The sequence below is a fragment of the Rhinopithecus roxellana genome, chromosome 15 (genome assembly GCF_007565055.1).
Source record: "Rhinopithecus roxellana isolate Shanxi Qingling chromosome 15, ASM756505v1, whole genome shotgun sequence".
NCBI classification, from domain to species: Eukaryota; Metazoa; Chordata; class Mammalia; order Primates; family Cercopithecidae; genus Rhinopithecus; species Rhinopithecus roxellana.
The window spans coordinates 99,321,750-99,337,792 of record NC_044563.1 but is presented as its reverse complement, the minus strand read 5'-3'; the positions used below and the strand labels follow the sequence as shown (position 1 = coordinate 99,337,792).

General features: G+C 35.5%; 1 protein-coding gene across 2 annotated transcripts in view; it reads right to left on the bottom strand.

Annotated features, from left to right (window-relative positions):
* The window catches only part of CNTN5 (contactin 5), an 834,919-nt gene that overhangs the window by 54,243 nt on the left and 764,633 nt on the right, over positions 1-16,043 (bottom strand). For both annotated transcript variants that reach the window (XM_030918933.1, XM_010357543.1), the window contains 2 exons: positions 8,310-8,380; positions 6,598-6,832 (listed from right to left, as the gene is read on the bottom strand). In XM_030918933.1, coding sequence (XP_030774793.1) covers positions 6,598-6,832; positions 8,310-8,380 — 306 coding nt within the window. The remainder of the gene's footprint in view (positions 1-6,597; positions 6,833-8,309; positions 8,381-16,043) is intronic.

Below are 16,043 nucleotides of genomic sequence, written 5' to 3'. Positions count from 1 at the left end.
AGCTCCAACTAGAACTTGGGACTCAAATACTCTTTCCTCTGTTTTTAAATTGGCATAAAGACAGAGGCTGGCTCATTCTTCACCTCGTAGAGTCCATTTTGAGTGACAGAATAAGTTTTATAGAAAACAGATAGTTCCTTCTTTTGTTGCCCAATTGCCTCCAAATAACTGACAGAGGAATGGATAGAATAAGATTAGAAGTAAACAAAAAGACAAAATAGATGAAGGGATCACTCAAAATACTAATAATTGCTATTTATTGAGGTTCTGCTGTGTTCCAAACCCTGTTATTAATTATTTACATGTCTTAATTAATCTTCCCAACAACCATGTTACTACTACTAGCATTTTTTCAGATGAAGAAATCAAGGGGCAGAGAGGTTAGGCTACTTACTCAAGACCCCACAGCTGCTTAAATGTGGAGGGAGGATTTGAACACAGGCGTTCAGGCCCTGAGCACCACACTGTTCTGCTTCTGTGCCTATGTCTCTGTTTTTTTTTTTTTTTTTTTTTTTTTTTGAGGCGGAGTCTCGCTCTGTCGCCCGGACTGGAGTGCAGTGGCCAGATCTCAGCTCACTGCAAGCTCCGCCTCCCGGGTTCACGCCATTCTCCTGCCTCAGCCTCCCGAGTAGCTGGGACTACAGGCGCCCGCCATCTCGCCCGGCTAGTTTTTGTATTTTTAGTAGAGACGGGGTTTCACCGTGTTAGCCAGGATGGTCTCGATCTCCTGACCTCGTGATCCGCCCGTCTCGGCCTCCCAAAGTGCTGGGATTACAGGCTTGAGCCACCGCGCCCGGCCAAGCGAAAGCCCGCGGGGAGCCTCCGGTTTAGTGACAGCAGGTCTTCGTGTACTAAACAGTCACAGCAATGGGATTCTCTGTAAGGGGCACTTTGCTGGCTCCAAGGTGAAGGTGATCACATCTGCTTCCGTGGGTCAGGGAAGGAGGTGACTTTGAAGTGACTTGTTAAGGAGCATTTATGGGCTTCCCAGGCTGATGTGGAGGAGAGGATTTTTTTTTTTTTTTTTTTTTTTTTTTTTTTTTTTTTGAGATGGAGCCTCGCTCTGCCCCCCGGGCTGGAGTGCAGTGGCCGGATCTCAGCTCACTTCAGCTCACTGCAAGCTCCGCCTCCCGGGTTCACGCCATTCTCCTGCCTCAGCCTCCCGAGTAGCTGGGACTACAGGCGCCCGCCACCACGCCCGGCTAGCTTTTTGTATTTTTTAGTAGAGACGGGGTTTCACCGTGTTAGCCAGGATAGTCTCGATCTCCTGACCTCGTGATCCACCAGTCTCGGCCTCCCAAAGTGCTGGGATTACAGGGTTGAGCCACCGCGCCCGGCCTGTCTCTGTTATACTCACCTGATGTTTTTTTCCTTTTCTATTTCTCTCTTTCCCCTTTGCCCCTCTACATCTAACTTCTCTCAAGAATGTTTGTGTTGGGCTCCCCACTTGGGCTCTCTATTTCTAGGTCTTGCGAGAAACCATCTAGGTCCCCATCATCACCCACTTAACCCTGCCACAGGCTCACTATCAACTCCTTTGATTCCTATTTCACAGACTCCCTGGTAATTTTGAACCTCAGCTGCACAGCTCCTCCTCAGTCATGTCACATTCAGGCATCTCTGAAACTCTCCTGATCTCTAAACCACAGGATGTTTTCTGCCACTCTCACTCCCATCTATTACACTGGGGTAATTTAATAAAAGTTCAGAAACTTATTTCTGAGACTGTACTAGCATTATATCTAGTGGAATCAAAGACTTAGAAGGAAACCTCTTTTTTTTTTTTTTTCCTGTTACTTGTGATGATATTAATTAGGCCATGGCTAACTCCTTCAGTGTAATCTTGGGATATGTAGTGGACAGGCTGATTGATAGGTTTGTTTCTGTTAGATTAAAAATGTTGAACAGCATTACCATGTTCATGAATTTAGATGATACATTTGTATTAAGTGACCTAGCAGCTGGAGTTCTTCATGTAATATTGGGGTATGTGCTTGTAATATTGACTATACACCTGACTTCCCAAGAGATCCCTTTCCAAGAGACCACTAGAGCAACAGCATTAATCAAAAGAGAGTTTAATAAACTCCTTGAGAGAAAAGGTATGGTTTCATTATTTAAAAATTCAGTGAAGACAGCTGCAGTTGAACTTTTATAGGCACTAAATCAAATAGATCATCTGGAAAAGACAGAAAATTATTTCTTGTATTTTACAACTAATATGTCAATTTATTAATTTTCAAGTTCACATAAATCCCACTGAGCTCAGTTTCAGCTAAGGATGGATCTGGAGAATAACAGCTTAGGAATGTTAGGTTTTAATTTGGGCTGTGGTAGCTCCACTTGCAATGAGATAATTGTATATCATTTTCTGCAAATGAGGACAGGCTTTTTAGGTTTAATAAATATATGAGCAGGACATTTTTTACAGATAAGGCAAAAGCCAAGAAAACTAGAAAGGATAAAGGATCAAGCACATCACAAGTAAATAAATCTTTCAAACTATAATTAACTATATCAAATTTTCTTCTGTTTTTCCATTAGGTTTAATTGAACGCTCCAGTTCTTTTCGTTTCTGAAGTTACGGTGAGAAGAACTAAGTGGAAAATGGGTATGTTTGAGTATTCATTATTTCTTGAAATGTGGAAGAAAAAGCCAATTTAATTTTTTTATCTTGGAAAAAAATTATTTTTTATCAACTTTACCATGCATTTTGAGAACTTATTTTGAAATTTCACTGTTCTTTTTATAACAAACGGAATTGTTTCCAAAATAAGGGTGTTGTACAGAATTATATCATACCCTAGAGGTCTGAAGTCAGGCTTAGGAATGCCCATAAACCTTGCTTGGTTTAAATGGCAAAGATATTTGACACATGTACAGGGTACATGGATATCTTGGCAGGCAAATATCTCTCTTCTCCAGGGCTTATGTCAGATGCCGTTTCGCACTGACAGAGTCATTAAGGGTTGCTTCTCTTGTGGCAACATTGAAAGGTTAGCAGAAAAAGCATTTGAAACTTTTTCTGAGAGTACTCTAGGGCAGTACTAAACCTCAGAGTTGTGAGACTTAAGGTCATATCCCAAGTGATTTATTGATCAAGCATCAACATTTGTAAATGATTATTTCTTTGAAAAAACATGTCAATTCAAGGTTTTCTCTAAAATAATGTAATTTTATTTGCATTCTGATATACTTTATTGAGAGGAAAAGAAAGGGATACAGAGAATGGAGAATGCACATAAACACGTATAAAAGCATGTTCTGGGTATGAATGTCATCTATTATCCATGTTCCACTGGGAAACAGGTTGAGAAGTAGTACTGTAAGGTGTGCCTTGTAAGTTTTTCTGTTCTGTGCTTCCCTCCCAATAACATAAATTCTGGTAGCTGCATTTGACATTTTTCTTCCCAGCTTGGTATCGGCTATGAAAAGGTGGCTTTTTCACAGTGCTTAAGGCATGTAGCTGTAATCTTGAAAGGAAGAGGAAGAACTAAGCCCGTAAATGGAAATAGAAAGGCAGTCTCTCCCCTCTTGTTCTTTACTGTATCTAAGAATGTGGAGGGACTTTGAGGTGATAAACAAGTGGATTGGGTTAACGGAAGAATAAGGAAGCAGGATTTGTCTTATGGAGAAATACAATCTAGCTCAGATTAGTTGGGCTTTGCGCAAGAGTGTAATGATAAAAGACACACTGTGAAGCTGTATGAACATCCATAGACATAGAGGGGAGAAACCTCCACTGGCAAGAGTCTAAGAGTGTAATACGTTATTTTACAAGTGCATTACAGGCCTTTACTCTTTTTAAAAATGGTTTAATCTTTGAAATGCTCACTCCTTTTTAAGTAAAGCAAATTGTGAAGTGACTAAAAAAGGATGTTGGTTTTCCCTTTTTATTGTATAGCAAAAGTGCATCTTATATCTGTACTAAGACAATTGTTTAAAAGAATGTTTTATTTTATTTTAATCCACTTATTAATTTTTTGAGACAGGGTCTCACTCTTTCACTCAAGTTGCAACATAGTGGTGCCATAATAGTCATAGCTCACTGCAGCCTTAAATTTCTGGGCTCAAGTGATCCTCCTGCCTCAGCCTCCCAATGTGTTGGGATTATAGTAGGCGTAAGCCACTGCTCCCGGCTAATATGATGCTTTAGAATATAGAATAAATTGACAGAGTTTTAATTTTAGATTTGTACAGGATTCCAGAGATGTTCTATTTTAAGACCTTCATTTTTAAAGTGGAGGAAGCTAAGCCTCAGAGAGTTAAATAAACTGCCCAAGATGGTCTAGTTAGTGTGATCAGATTTGGACTCAGTTTCCGCTAACTCCAGGTAAATGCTTTTCTTTTCCCTTGTCCTGCCTTTCTTGGTTGACACACTTTAATGATGCTGACACTTTATTCATATTTACATATAAAGTTCCAAATTTGTAAACTTAATTAGTGAGAAAATGCTAAATATGTGCTTGAATTTCATTGTCAGAACAAAGGACTCTGTCCAGATTTAATTTGCCTAATATATTTTGTATTTCAGTTGACTAAAAAAATGAAGTGTTACATTACTATGAAATATGTTACAGGAATAACCTCAGTGTCTTTAAAAGAAAATATGCACATTTTCTATCTAGTTTGAAAGAGAAATCTCCAAAGGCAAGCCATTTCAAGTTTAAGAAAACACAAAGTAAAAAAACCCAAGTTGGTTGCTATAAATTAATTTCAAAGTAAAGGTTGACAAAGAAATTACAAAGCTGAATTTCTTACAGGCAGCACTGTTGTTACTATACAAAGCATATTCACAAACTTCTCCAATTAATCTCTCATGTGACCTTTGGCGCTATGTAATTGATAATTAGGTTCCAACATTTTAAAAGGAAAAAAATATGCACTTCCTGAATAACACATGTACTTCAAAACAGATCTTTTGAGCAATAAATAATAGAAAATATCATTATTGTATACATTCCTGATGAGGCAGTATAGTGTAATAGTTAAAAAATGTGCTTTCCAGTCATATAGACCTGTTTAAAATCCTAGCTCTGTCACTTACTATCATTTCCTGTAACTGTCACTTACTGGTGTTAATTTGAGCATGTTACTTAACTTCTCTGAGACTCCGTTTCCATAAATGTAGATTAAGGCTTGAGATTCCAATTTCATATTTGATTTTAACCTTTACGTTAGATAATATAAGTAACATGGCCTACGGGCTTTATCTGAAAACACCTCAGAAATCTGAGATGCTAAGTGCAATGAGTATCTCATCAGAATACCTATAGTTCCTTGCCATTACTTGATTCTTCACTTCCCTGGTTATTGTTATGCTAAGATAAACTTTCTGATTCTGCTTTAAAATTTGGCTCTATATTATAAAAATATGATGTAGCTTACTATTGAAAAGCTGCATCTTCCATAAATCAAACATTATCTTTGTTTTTTAATATTCACATTTTATAATAATTAATTATGAATAATACTCTTGAGCTGTTCAAGTCCTGCATGTGGGCACAGAGGAAGTATAAAGGTTAGTTTATATTTCCCACACTGATTGGGAGGGTAAAATGAATGCTGCCTTTGGTGGAATATTTTCTCAGTCATTTGTAAATTTAGGAAACATAAGTCTGTTTTTTCCTTTTCTCATTTTTTTCCCCACTTATAAGGTCAATTGAAATCCTACATTTGAATAGAAGAAGGACTAAGAAGAAAAGCTAACTTTAAGAGGCTAAATCTATTATTATACTTTCTCTCACCCAAAAAAAACTGAATTTTTTGTTAAAACTTGAAACAACTCAGGATCTTTGATGTCGGAAGCTGGGTTTCCACTGTAGCTCTACCATGTATTAAGCACAACCATTTTTCAGTTTATGCATCTGTAAAATAGGTACATTGTCTACTCGGTACTGCCTACCTATGAGTTCTATCTTGTGAATTAAAGATGGTCATGCATATGAAGGCAGCATGTTATACAAAAATCAAGGAGTTAGTGGTTAGACAAACCTGGATTTAATTCTCAGCTGCAAGCAGTGTAACCTTTAGCATGTTCTTTAACTTTTCTGAAAGTCAATTTCTCTTTCTACGTAATGGAGATAATAATGTCTATTTCATAAGATTGTCATAGGATTTCATGATGTGTTTGAAAAGCTTCCAAGAAAAAGCCCTGTCTGAAACTTCTTTATTAGTACAGTGCTTTATGCATAGGGTTAGAAATATTTATTTGTCACATAAAATGAAGCATTTATTTAAATCTACTTTACATATATATTGAAAAAATATAAAAGTATCTAAATTTCAAACTAAAGATGTTTGGCTTAATGTCCACCCAGAGAAAGGATTATACTGCAGGGATTACCAATATTGTTGTTTACGTGGATATATGTTTGCCATATATTGTTAGGGTGTGAAAAACATAAACATACGTGGAATAATCAACTTTTAATTTAAAAAATTAAAAAAGCTTGGAAAATATATATCTGAAAAGTTTAGTGAGATTATGAATTTCTTTTGCCTTATTTGTATTTTCTCATATATGTACAACAATATCTGATTATTTGTATAACAAAATAAAGTGTTAAATAAAAATAATAGGAATAAAAAACTGACCTCCTTCAGCTGAACAGATGACCACAATTTGACTAAAAGGCCCATCTCCTTTATTGTTATAAACGCCAACTTTCACTTCAAAGGGAGTAAGAGGAGGGACACTTTCATCTCGATAAATGAATTTGGAAGCTTCAGAGGATGTCACCATTTTTTCCTTCCAGCCACGTGTTCCATTGGGCCTGAAAGCCACAATATAGCCAAAGCCTTCCCCATTCTGAAACTCTTCAGATACTGGCTAAAGAAGAAAAATGTAATTAATTATCATCAAAATGATTGATTAAAAATCCACTTTCTCCAAATTCTTAATTTTAAAACACATATAGATAGCTAGAGAAAGGGAAAATCTCAAATCTTTATACTACATTGGAAGCCAAAATAGTACAATCACTTTGGCACTTCTTTGAAAGTTAAAAAGCTGTAAAGGTAAAAGAAGAAAAATTTTATCAGTTGAAATGTACAAAAATCTTAAGAGAATTGAAAACTTTTGAAGTGAAACAAATTTGCTCCGATTAGTCATGTATATGAAATGAAGATTTTTGGATTAACATGTTGGGGAAAACTGTCCTATGGTCTGGTGGTTGGGAATATCTTGTCATTGGTAATGTTCTGCAGAACCCTTTAGACCACAAAAGTAAGATATAGTAATGTTAAAACCTTTTTTTCTAGTGTGCTTTGCAATTGCTTTTATGGTTACTGACATGAAAAAATTGGACTATGGTATTCAAGAAGCTTCTTGTGCTACATGGCATAGATTTAAATTTGTTACATGGGCTTCAACTGCACACCATAGAAAAGAATAATTGTGATTGACCAGTCAATGTGGAAAAGTTACCAGCCACTGTCTAGCACAGTGCTTCACACACAGTAGATACGCAATAAATATTTCCTAAGTAGATTTTTTCCTTGAATTTTGTTATGAAGAAAAGCCATGTATTAAGTGGTGGAAGAGAGACAAAGCCCATTATATGAAAGCTTACATGGAAAGGCAGTTCCATTTAGAGAGATTTCATCTCAGCCAAGGTCAGCTATTGGAAAGTTAATACCTCTATAGACATCAAAAACAACATATGAAGTTTTATTGAAGAAAAGGGGGAAAGGACAAAAAAAAATAGGATAGGTGATGTGCTCACGGAATAATTCTTACTGGGAAAAGATATCTCTGTACACTTTCTTATTGTTCTTAGAGATTGTCAAGGAGTTGCTCTATTTGCTCTAACAGACATTTCCATTTCTGTATATTCTAAGACAGATTCCTGTGAGCTACATAGTTATATTTAATAATAAGGTTATTTAACATCAAAAAAGGAATGTGGCTTCATGGAGAATAAATGTACTCTTCACACCCCCTCCCCTTTCATCTCCACTGTTTTTCTTTGACAAATGATACTTTGGAGGCCATATGATGAGATAGACAACGTAACACAAATTTTATAATCAAAGTCACAATTCTGTTTGTTAGGGAAAGTATGTAACAATGCCTCAGTTTCATGATTTGTAAAATGAAGAAAATCATCCCCACTAATAAGATTGTTGTATGGGTTAAATGAGATAGCCTGGGTAATGTGGCATTTATTCAGCAGTGGTTAATTCCTTCCTCCCACTGGTTTTAGCCTCTAAATGAATCAAATGGACTACTTAATCATAAAATAATTAAATCGACACTAAGCCAAACAAACACCTGAAGTACTCTGTGAGAGATGTATTTTTCTTACCTCCCAGGCAATGACTAACTCATGCCTTCTTCCACTTCTTCCACTTACATTGGTGGGCGCTGTCTTCGGAACTGCAGATAAAAATGGGTGGAGAGTGAGGAGAATAAGAACTCCCAACCTAAGTTGGATAAAATCCTGAAATAAGTCAAAAGTTTGTTTGAAGTCAGATGGTCATATTAAAGATTAAAACAAAATATTGGTGACAGAAACACCCTGCTTTCAAATCTATGTGGCAGATTTTGATATGTTTTTTTTTTTTTTTTCGTGTCCACTTATCGTACCACACCTCTTGAAAATGCTCTGTGGTAGCAATTTCTAAATAATAATTAACACTATAGCTAAGAACATCTAATAATGATTGGTAAATTTTGCCCATAAAATAGCTCACTTTTCTCCTCTTTGCTAATGACGTGACCCTTTTTTGTTATCCCGGGGCTTGCAGAGCCACTGAAAAATCCACAGGTCAAGATTAGCGTTACTGCCTTACCAGAACCCCCAGGAAGCTCCAGTTTTTTTGTTTTTTTTTAAACCTTAGCAACAATTCCATGTAGTGAGAACCTACTTAAACGAATAAACATTTAAAAAAATCTGTCAAGAATTAATCTCTCTGCAAACTGCAAAAGTTATAGGCAACCAGTGAAACTTTTTCAAATGAATAACTATTAAAAGAATAAATGTGTCAAAGGAATAAATTTCCCCTTCAATGCACTAAACCACAAAATCTGCAGTTGAAAGGGAACATTTTCAAATGACGAACTTTTAAATGAAGTAAACTATTAAAAGAAATCATTTTCCAGGCTATGAGCCTGCATTAGCAATTTTACACTTCAGCATTGCCTTTCTATTCCAGCATATCGTTTTTAAACGATATTGATATACTCATAAACAATAAATTCACTCCTATATATTACTTACTTGGAATGAAAGGCTATTAATTACTGGTAGATATTCACACAGCGTTTTATACACCAGAAAAACTGAAGTGGAATTTATATACTCCTGGAAAGGAAAAAAACACAAATTCTCCTTGGGCCAGAAAAGAGGGTGAGCAAAACCTGTGAATATAGAATTGACTCAATTGAAATAAATAACCTTTATTTGTCAGGGTCTACATTTCAGTATCCTTTGGCACTTTTCTCCGAGAACACAATTCTCTTGCTTAGGCACATGCAGCTGCTGCCAATATAGGATTATGCAGCAGCAGTTACCAATCTCTATTCTTTCACTGTTGCATACATACTGAGGATTATTCATATGAGGAGTTCATCTCATGGATTCTCTCAGAATTGCATGGAATTGGATACCCTTTTTCCTCTCTTTCAATAAATCACATGGAATTCAGCTGAGAAAAATGATGCAATTAGAGCAATATCTGTAAATATGACCTAATTTATATGAACAGCAAACAAATCATTTATTGAGTTATGTATTAGTAGTCATAGTTATGGCCACATGTAACAAACTGTGACATGTCAGTATGCCTTATCACCATGTCTGAAAAACCACTGTTCTCTTGTATTAGTCTAAATTTATTTTCTGGTCAATGTTATAGGTAAGACACACAAGAATGGAGCTGGTTTAACTGCATATGTAAAAGGACAGGGATCCAAATTTTCAAATATTCTCTTTTTGACTAATCTCAGACTTCTGAATATTGTGACCATCAAAGCACAGTCAAATAAATAGTGGATACAAGATATTAATGGTTTATTGATATCGTGCCATTACTGCTTCTCTTAGTATTATTGTTTTTTAAAAAATGTATACACACACATACACACATACACTCTTCACATTTATCTGGAAACTCACATTTAAATAACATCATGGGTAATGTATACCAGACCCAGTACTTTGTCCATTAAATTGAACTAAATTTGTACTCTAAATTTAGGGCTTTGAATCCTCTTGTTTGAGGACATCATTCCTAAGATTATAGGTTTCTGTGGAAAGACTAGGCATTGAAGATTCTTTTCTACTTTGTTCAACCCTAAAACATCATCTAAAAACAAAAAAAAAAAAAATGATGCTCAGAAACTCTAGATTACAGTTTTACAGTAGGCTCTAGGCGCTCTAGTGAACATCTAGAAGCCTATTTAAAAGATATGAATAGAATAAAACAAAGTAACTATTTGAAATCAAAATTGTTGAAGCTTTTGTTGGATTGTTTCATGTCCATTGATACTTTTTCATTTTTAAAAAACAGTGTACCAATTTAGATTTTTCAAAGTTTTAACTTTGTGAGTAAAACATAGAAAAAGAAAAAACAAGTGAATATTCTGGGGAAAATTTCCATTTTGAGAAACTAAGAAAGCAAAAGAAGGCTTTCTATGATTTGATTCACTTCAATTTAATTCATTTTTTGAAAGTACTCTCTGATTTCAATTTTCAACTAATGATTTAAGTTTTAAAAACATTTATTTTATTACTTGAGAATCAGGTCCTTGAGGTTTTCTTACTGCCTCTAATTTATTTTCAAGATAAGATAGGCCATTTTCAACTTAATGTAAAGAAATAAGATCATGCTTGTCTTACCCTACCTCCAATTTTAATGAACAATAACTGACAAAAGAGGCATTATGGCTTACCATGTTTCAATACCATATATGTATAAGTAACAGCTACTCAAATTTTAAAAAAAGTTTACTAGATATAATTGGATTCACTAATGGAAAACTTTAGGCTGTAATAGCTTCATCTCAGGCAGTGTTTTGTTGTCGTGGGCACAAGATTTGAATTGGGTGCTCTAATTCCAATTGGCTTACATTTCCTAATTACATGCAGCTAATCAGTGAAACCCATGTACATTCATTTCCTTTTCAAGTTGGTGGCACACAATTATTATCTCTGCACTGATGGAGTCCACTGGTTTTAATTATATCCCTTTATAAAACAACATATTCGTGATCTGAAGGGATTTGACTTAATCTTTCTGAGCCCTTATGGTGTTAAAGTTCTATAATTCTTGCTAGAAGCACAAAATTAATATAATCAAATATCTAATAAATGCTTTCACTGAGTCCAGAGAAATACATGTTTACCTTAAGACCAAATATATTTTAAATATAATTAATAAAATTTGAATCCAGGATTAAGCAGCTAGACTCTTCTTCCTCAGTCAACTACTGATAAATGTCATGAGCATATTAGCTTAGAGAATCAAGTTTATACATATGGTTAGCAGGTTTAAGTTTGATTCTTCTGAATTTCTTTCTGAGGAAAGCTCCTCCGTAAGCAGATAATGTAATTGATACTTTGTCCACAAGCTACAGATGCCTAGCTGTGTTAAGTCTTACCTGGCATGTTGAAATACAAACTAAACTCATGTCTCTTTTCCTCTTAAACATTGAAAACATTCTTGGAAACACAGAATGAATAAAATATAGTGTACTACCTTAGTTGAACCATGCCAGAATATCAAAGAACTTCTCAGTAGGTTGAACAAAGTGAGTCACACTAATAACACACTTTAATTAGCACTTAACTAAAATAAAACATGAGATAATTTAGCAATCTTTTTTTCCCTGAAAAATTTCCAATTTACAGTAAGCGCTTACCCCACTCATTGAAAAGTATAGCTTTATTCGAGACCTGGGAAAGGTCATATTTTTGGAGCTCAATGGTTATCTGGCAATTGGTTTGTAAAGAAAGGTGCCGAACAATGAAAAGAGGGAAGGGAGGGAGTTTGTATACAAAGGTAGAAGTCAAGAGGAACATTTAAAAAATAATATATTTTTTCTACTCAAACTGAAGTATGTAGCACAGGAATATTTCCATTATTGATTCTAACTCAGGCTTAGTTTACAGAAAGATTTAAATTGAAGGAGTTCCCCTTGCCCACCACCCCACCCCCATCCCCTGAAAAAACCAGTGGTACTTCCTAAACAGTTTAAATAATGCTTTTATTCTTATTAGGGTGGATAAAGTGGTATGTACAAATGGTAAAGGTTTTCTTGTGGGAGTGAGAAGTACGAGTGAGAAAGATCTAGGCTTGAATCTCAGTTCTACCACTCTAATTGCTTTACTGAAAATATTTTTTAACCTGTATTTCCATTGTCTCATGGAGACACTAATTATACCTGCTTCTTAAGGTTATTTTCATGATTATTCATCATGGTACCCGGAACTATAATCAATAAATATTATTTAATATTATTATAGGTTTAGATTCAAAAAAGAGAAAGTGGTGAAGTCTTCTATGAGAGTCGCTGAAAGCTCAGCATGAGTCTATGCACACATAATCTTGAAACAGAATATCCTTCTTGGATATTCCAATAATATTGTTTTGGTAGTACCAAAGGAATTATGCTTTCAGTTTTGCCATAGCTTGTTTCAATCTGCAAATCTAGGCAAAATAGCTATTTGAATTTGTGAAAGAGATTGCTAGGATATTTCAGGAAATGTAAGAATTTTCTGATTTATAAACCTCTTTATAAGTAGCAATAGTCAAGAAGATAGGAGGTCAGTGTATAAAATGAATGGTATTTATCTCAACTCATATTCTCTTTGTTTATCTGGATCCACAATGAACTAAAAGCAAAGAATAGGTAAAATAATCTTTGTATCAGATTTGTTGCTGAAAAGGGGAGAAAGAAAAGGCAAGAAGAAGCATATACAAAGCCAATTTACATACCCCCAGATAAAACTAATCCAGCCCATCTTATAATAATATTCCTTTGTGTCTCTTCCATAACTTTTGAACTCAAGGGAATTTTGTAAGTCACCGTCATGGACAAGAACTGTGAAAATACAAATGTCAACAGAGCAGTATCCTTTGTAGGAGTCAGAAGGTAATATACAACTTAAGAAATTGTAAGAGGAAGTTAAACGACTATTTTCTGAACGTGGAATGAGTCACATGTAATCTCAGATGCTAAAGTGAGAATGGCTGAAGAAAACGGGTCTCGCTACGAATTAGGGAAACCAATTTTATGACTCTTTCTCATTGCTTGCCTCCAACTCATATACATACATGCGCAAGTAATGCTGTCTTAAAACAAGGTTGTCAGTTTAGAAGGTGGATTTGCTATAGCATCTCCCTCCAACCCCAGCTGTCAATAGAGAAGTGGGGATATTATTTCTTCATCAAGGTAAATAAGGAGAGGAGCAAGACAACCACTCCAGAGAAGTTCAGATGCTTACCGATCATGCCTTGTCTGGAGGCTATTGAGCTTCAGAGTTTTCTAGAATACCTCAATTTCATACTGATCTACTTGAGTAAACTCAGGAGAATAGGCCAAAATAGTTCCTGAGAATATCCTATAATTCTAGATTTTGGCTGGCGGGGAATGTGGAATGGTAACTGTGAACCAAGTAGTCATGAAGATAGGTTTGAATAGGGTTGTTAGGATCACACCCAATAAGGCTGACTGCTAGGGGGCAAGATGTCTTCAAAGAACCCAATGCACCCCACAAGAGAAAGCAGCAGCGTGTGGATAAAGGCCATCATATAGAACATTTAACACCCATGTGAGAACCACAAATTGCACCATCTAAGTGGAAATTTTTCTCCTTCTTGTCTGACCTGGAAAGTGCCAGAGCACAGCTGGAAAGTAGGAAATAAAGTGGAAGGAAGAAAGAAAAGACAGATCATAGCTGTTGGGTCAGGCCTGTGCTGGGAAGGAATGGGAGAACATGGAATTGGATTGGAGATTTAATTTTTCTAATTAAATTAAACTGGAATTTTTAAATACGTGAAAATGCGACTGCTCTAGTACATAAAAGTGCTTAGGATTTATTTGAAGCTGAGGTTTGGGATCACTTTAAGCATAGTGGAGAGCAATGGTGGGAGAAGAAGAAAACTTTTTTTTTTTTTTTTTTTTTAACCTCTACGACTATTTACTGGCGTTCGAATTTTCAAATGTAGAAAAAATATTTTTCCTTTTGTGGCCAGAAATATGTGTGTAATTTTCCATTTGAGTCAGAAGAGAATGAAGGGACAGAATACAGTGTAGGAAAAAAATAACTAGAAAGCAAAACAATTTGAATGTGTGAAAAAATGTGTAAGCATAGTCTTTCATTCAACACTTCTTTTCCACTACTCCTTCTGCCTTGTCTATGCTACAAGAACCGAAGAAAATGGCTAAATGTTGAGAAATATCAAACCTCCTTACAGACAGTACTAATTAGATAAGAAGAATGAAAAAGCATCATAGGAAAGTCGGCTAGAGGTTTGCAAGGATGATTTAGAAGACATTCATGCTCTATAGTGTGTTCCATATGCTAAAACGTTCTCTTGACTCTCCTGTTGTCTTAGTGGACTAGATGATAGGGCATGATACAACGCTAGCTGTCTACAGTGGAGACTTCTCACAGTGAGGGTATCTTGGGAATTTGACTGCAGAGCTGCAAGCCAAGAGACTGTAGGGTTCTTACTATATCAACAAACATGCATTTAACTCTGAAAATGTTTTCTCAATATGAAAAAATATACTTGTTCATGATTACTAGTTTGTAAATTTCCATCTAATAAATCAATAACTCATTTAAATTAACAATAGAGGTGATATAATAAAATAGCTTCCAATAATATTGAGCATTTATCATGTGCCAGGCACTGTGCAAAGCTCTTTGTATGCATTTAAAAAATCTTATTTAATACAATGGTAAAAAAGGAGTAGGTTGTGGTATCCCCATTTTATGAGTGAGAAATTTAAGCCTTAAATGAAATACTTCTTCCCTATGTCCACCTTGCTATTAAGTGGCACAGTACAACATTAATCTAGATAAAAACTCCAGCCTTTCATTATAGGTGCATTTTTTTTCTTTAAAATATGCATACACACATAAGCTTGTATGTATATTCATTCATGTGTGTATATATATAATTCATTAAAATTTGAAATAAACTGCAAATATTGAGATGTATACCAATAGCTTTGAAGATAATAGAAATTTTATACTATAGAGAAGATCAGACCTTTCTGAATGACAAGGTACATAGTTAACTGTATCTTTTCTCCCTTTCATTTATCTTTTTTTTTTTTTTTTTTGAGACAGAGTCTGGCTCTGTGGCCCAGGCTGGAGCACAGAGGCACGATTTCGGCTCACTGCAAGCTCCGCCTCCCGGGTTCACGCCATTCTCCTGCCTCAGCCTCCAGAGTAGCTGGGACTACAGGCGCCCGCCACCGCACCTGGCTAATTTTTTTTTTTTTATTTTTTAGTAGAGACAGGTTTTCACTGTGTTAGCCAAGATGGTCTCCATTTCCTAACCTCGTGATCTGCCCGCCTCCGCCTCGCAAAGTGCTGGGATTACAGGCGTGAGCCACTGCGCCCGGCTTTCATTTATCTTTCAACAGTGTTAAGAACATGTAACTTACAGAATATTAAAATTCAGTTATATGACACAATTGACAATGCTGTATTTACTTTATATATTTTTCCATTTCACCCATAGTGTATATTTCAGATTCATTTCCCCACATGTGATTTTTTTCTCCTGAGTGTCATCTTTTTAAATAATAAAGTATTTCCATTATATTATCCCAAATTTATATATTGGTTTGATGATGTTACACATTTCAAAAATCAAACAAGGGCTATCTATCTTTACTTATCAATCTATCTAATCTCTAACTAAAACTTGTAAGAAAATTACACTTAAATATAGGAGATGGAGGCAGAGCAAGTTGGCAGAATAGAAGGCTCCACTGATTGTCCTCTTGGCAAGGACATTGCTGCACATAAAAAGCACTTTGGTAAGAACCAAAAATCAGGTGAGCACTCACAGTATCT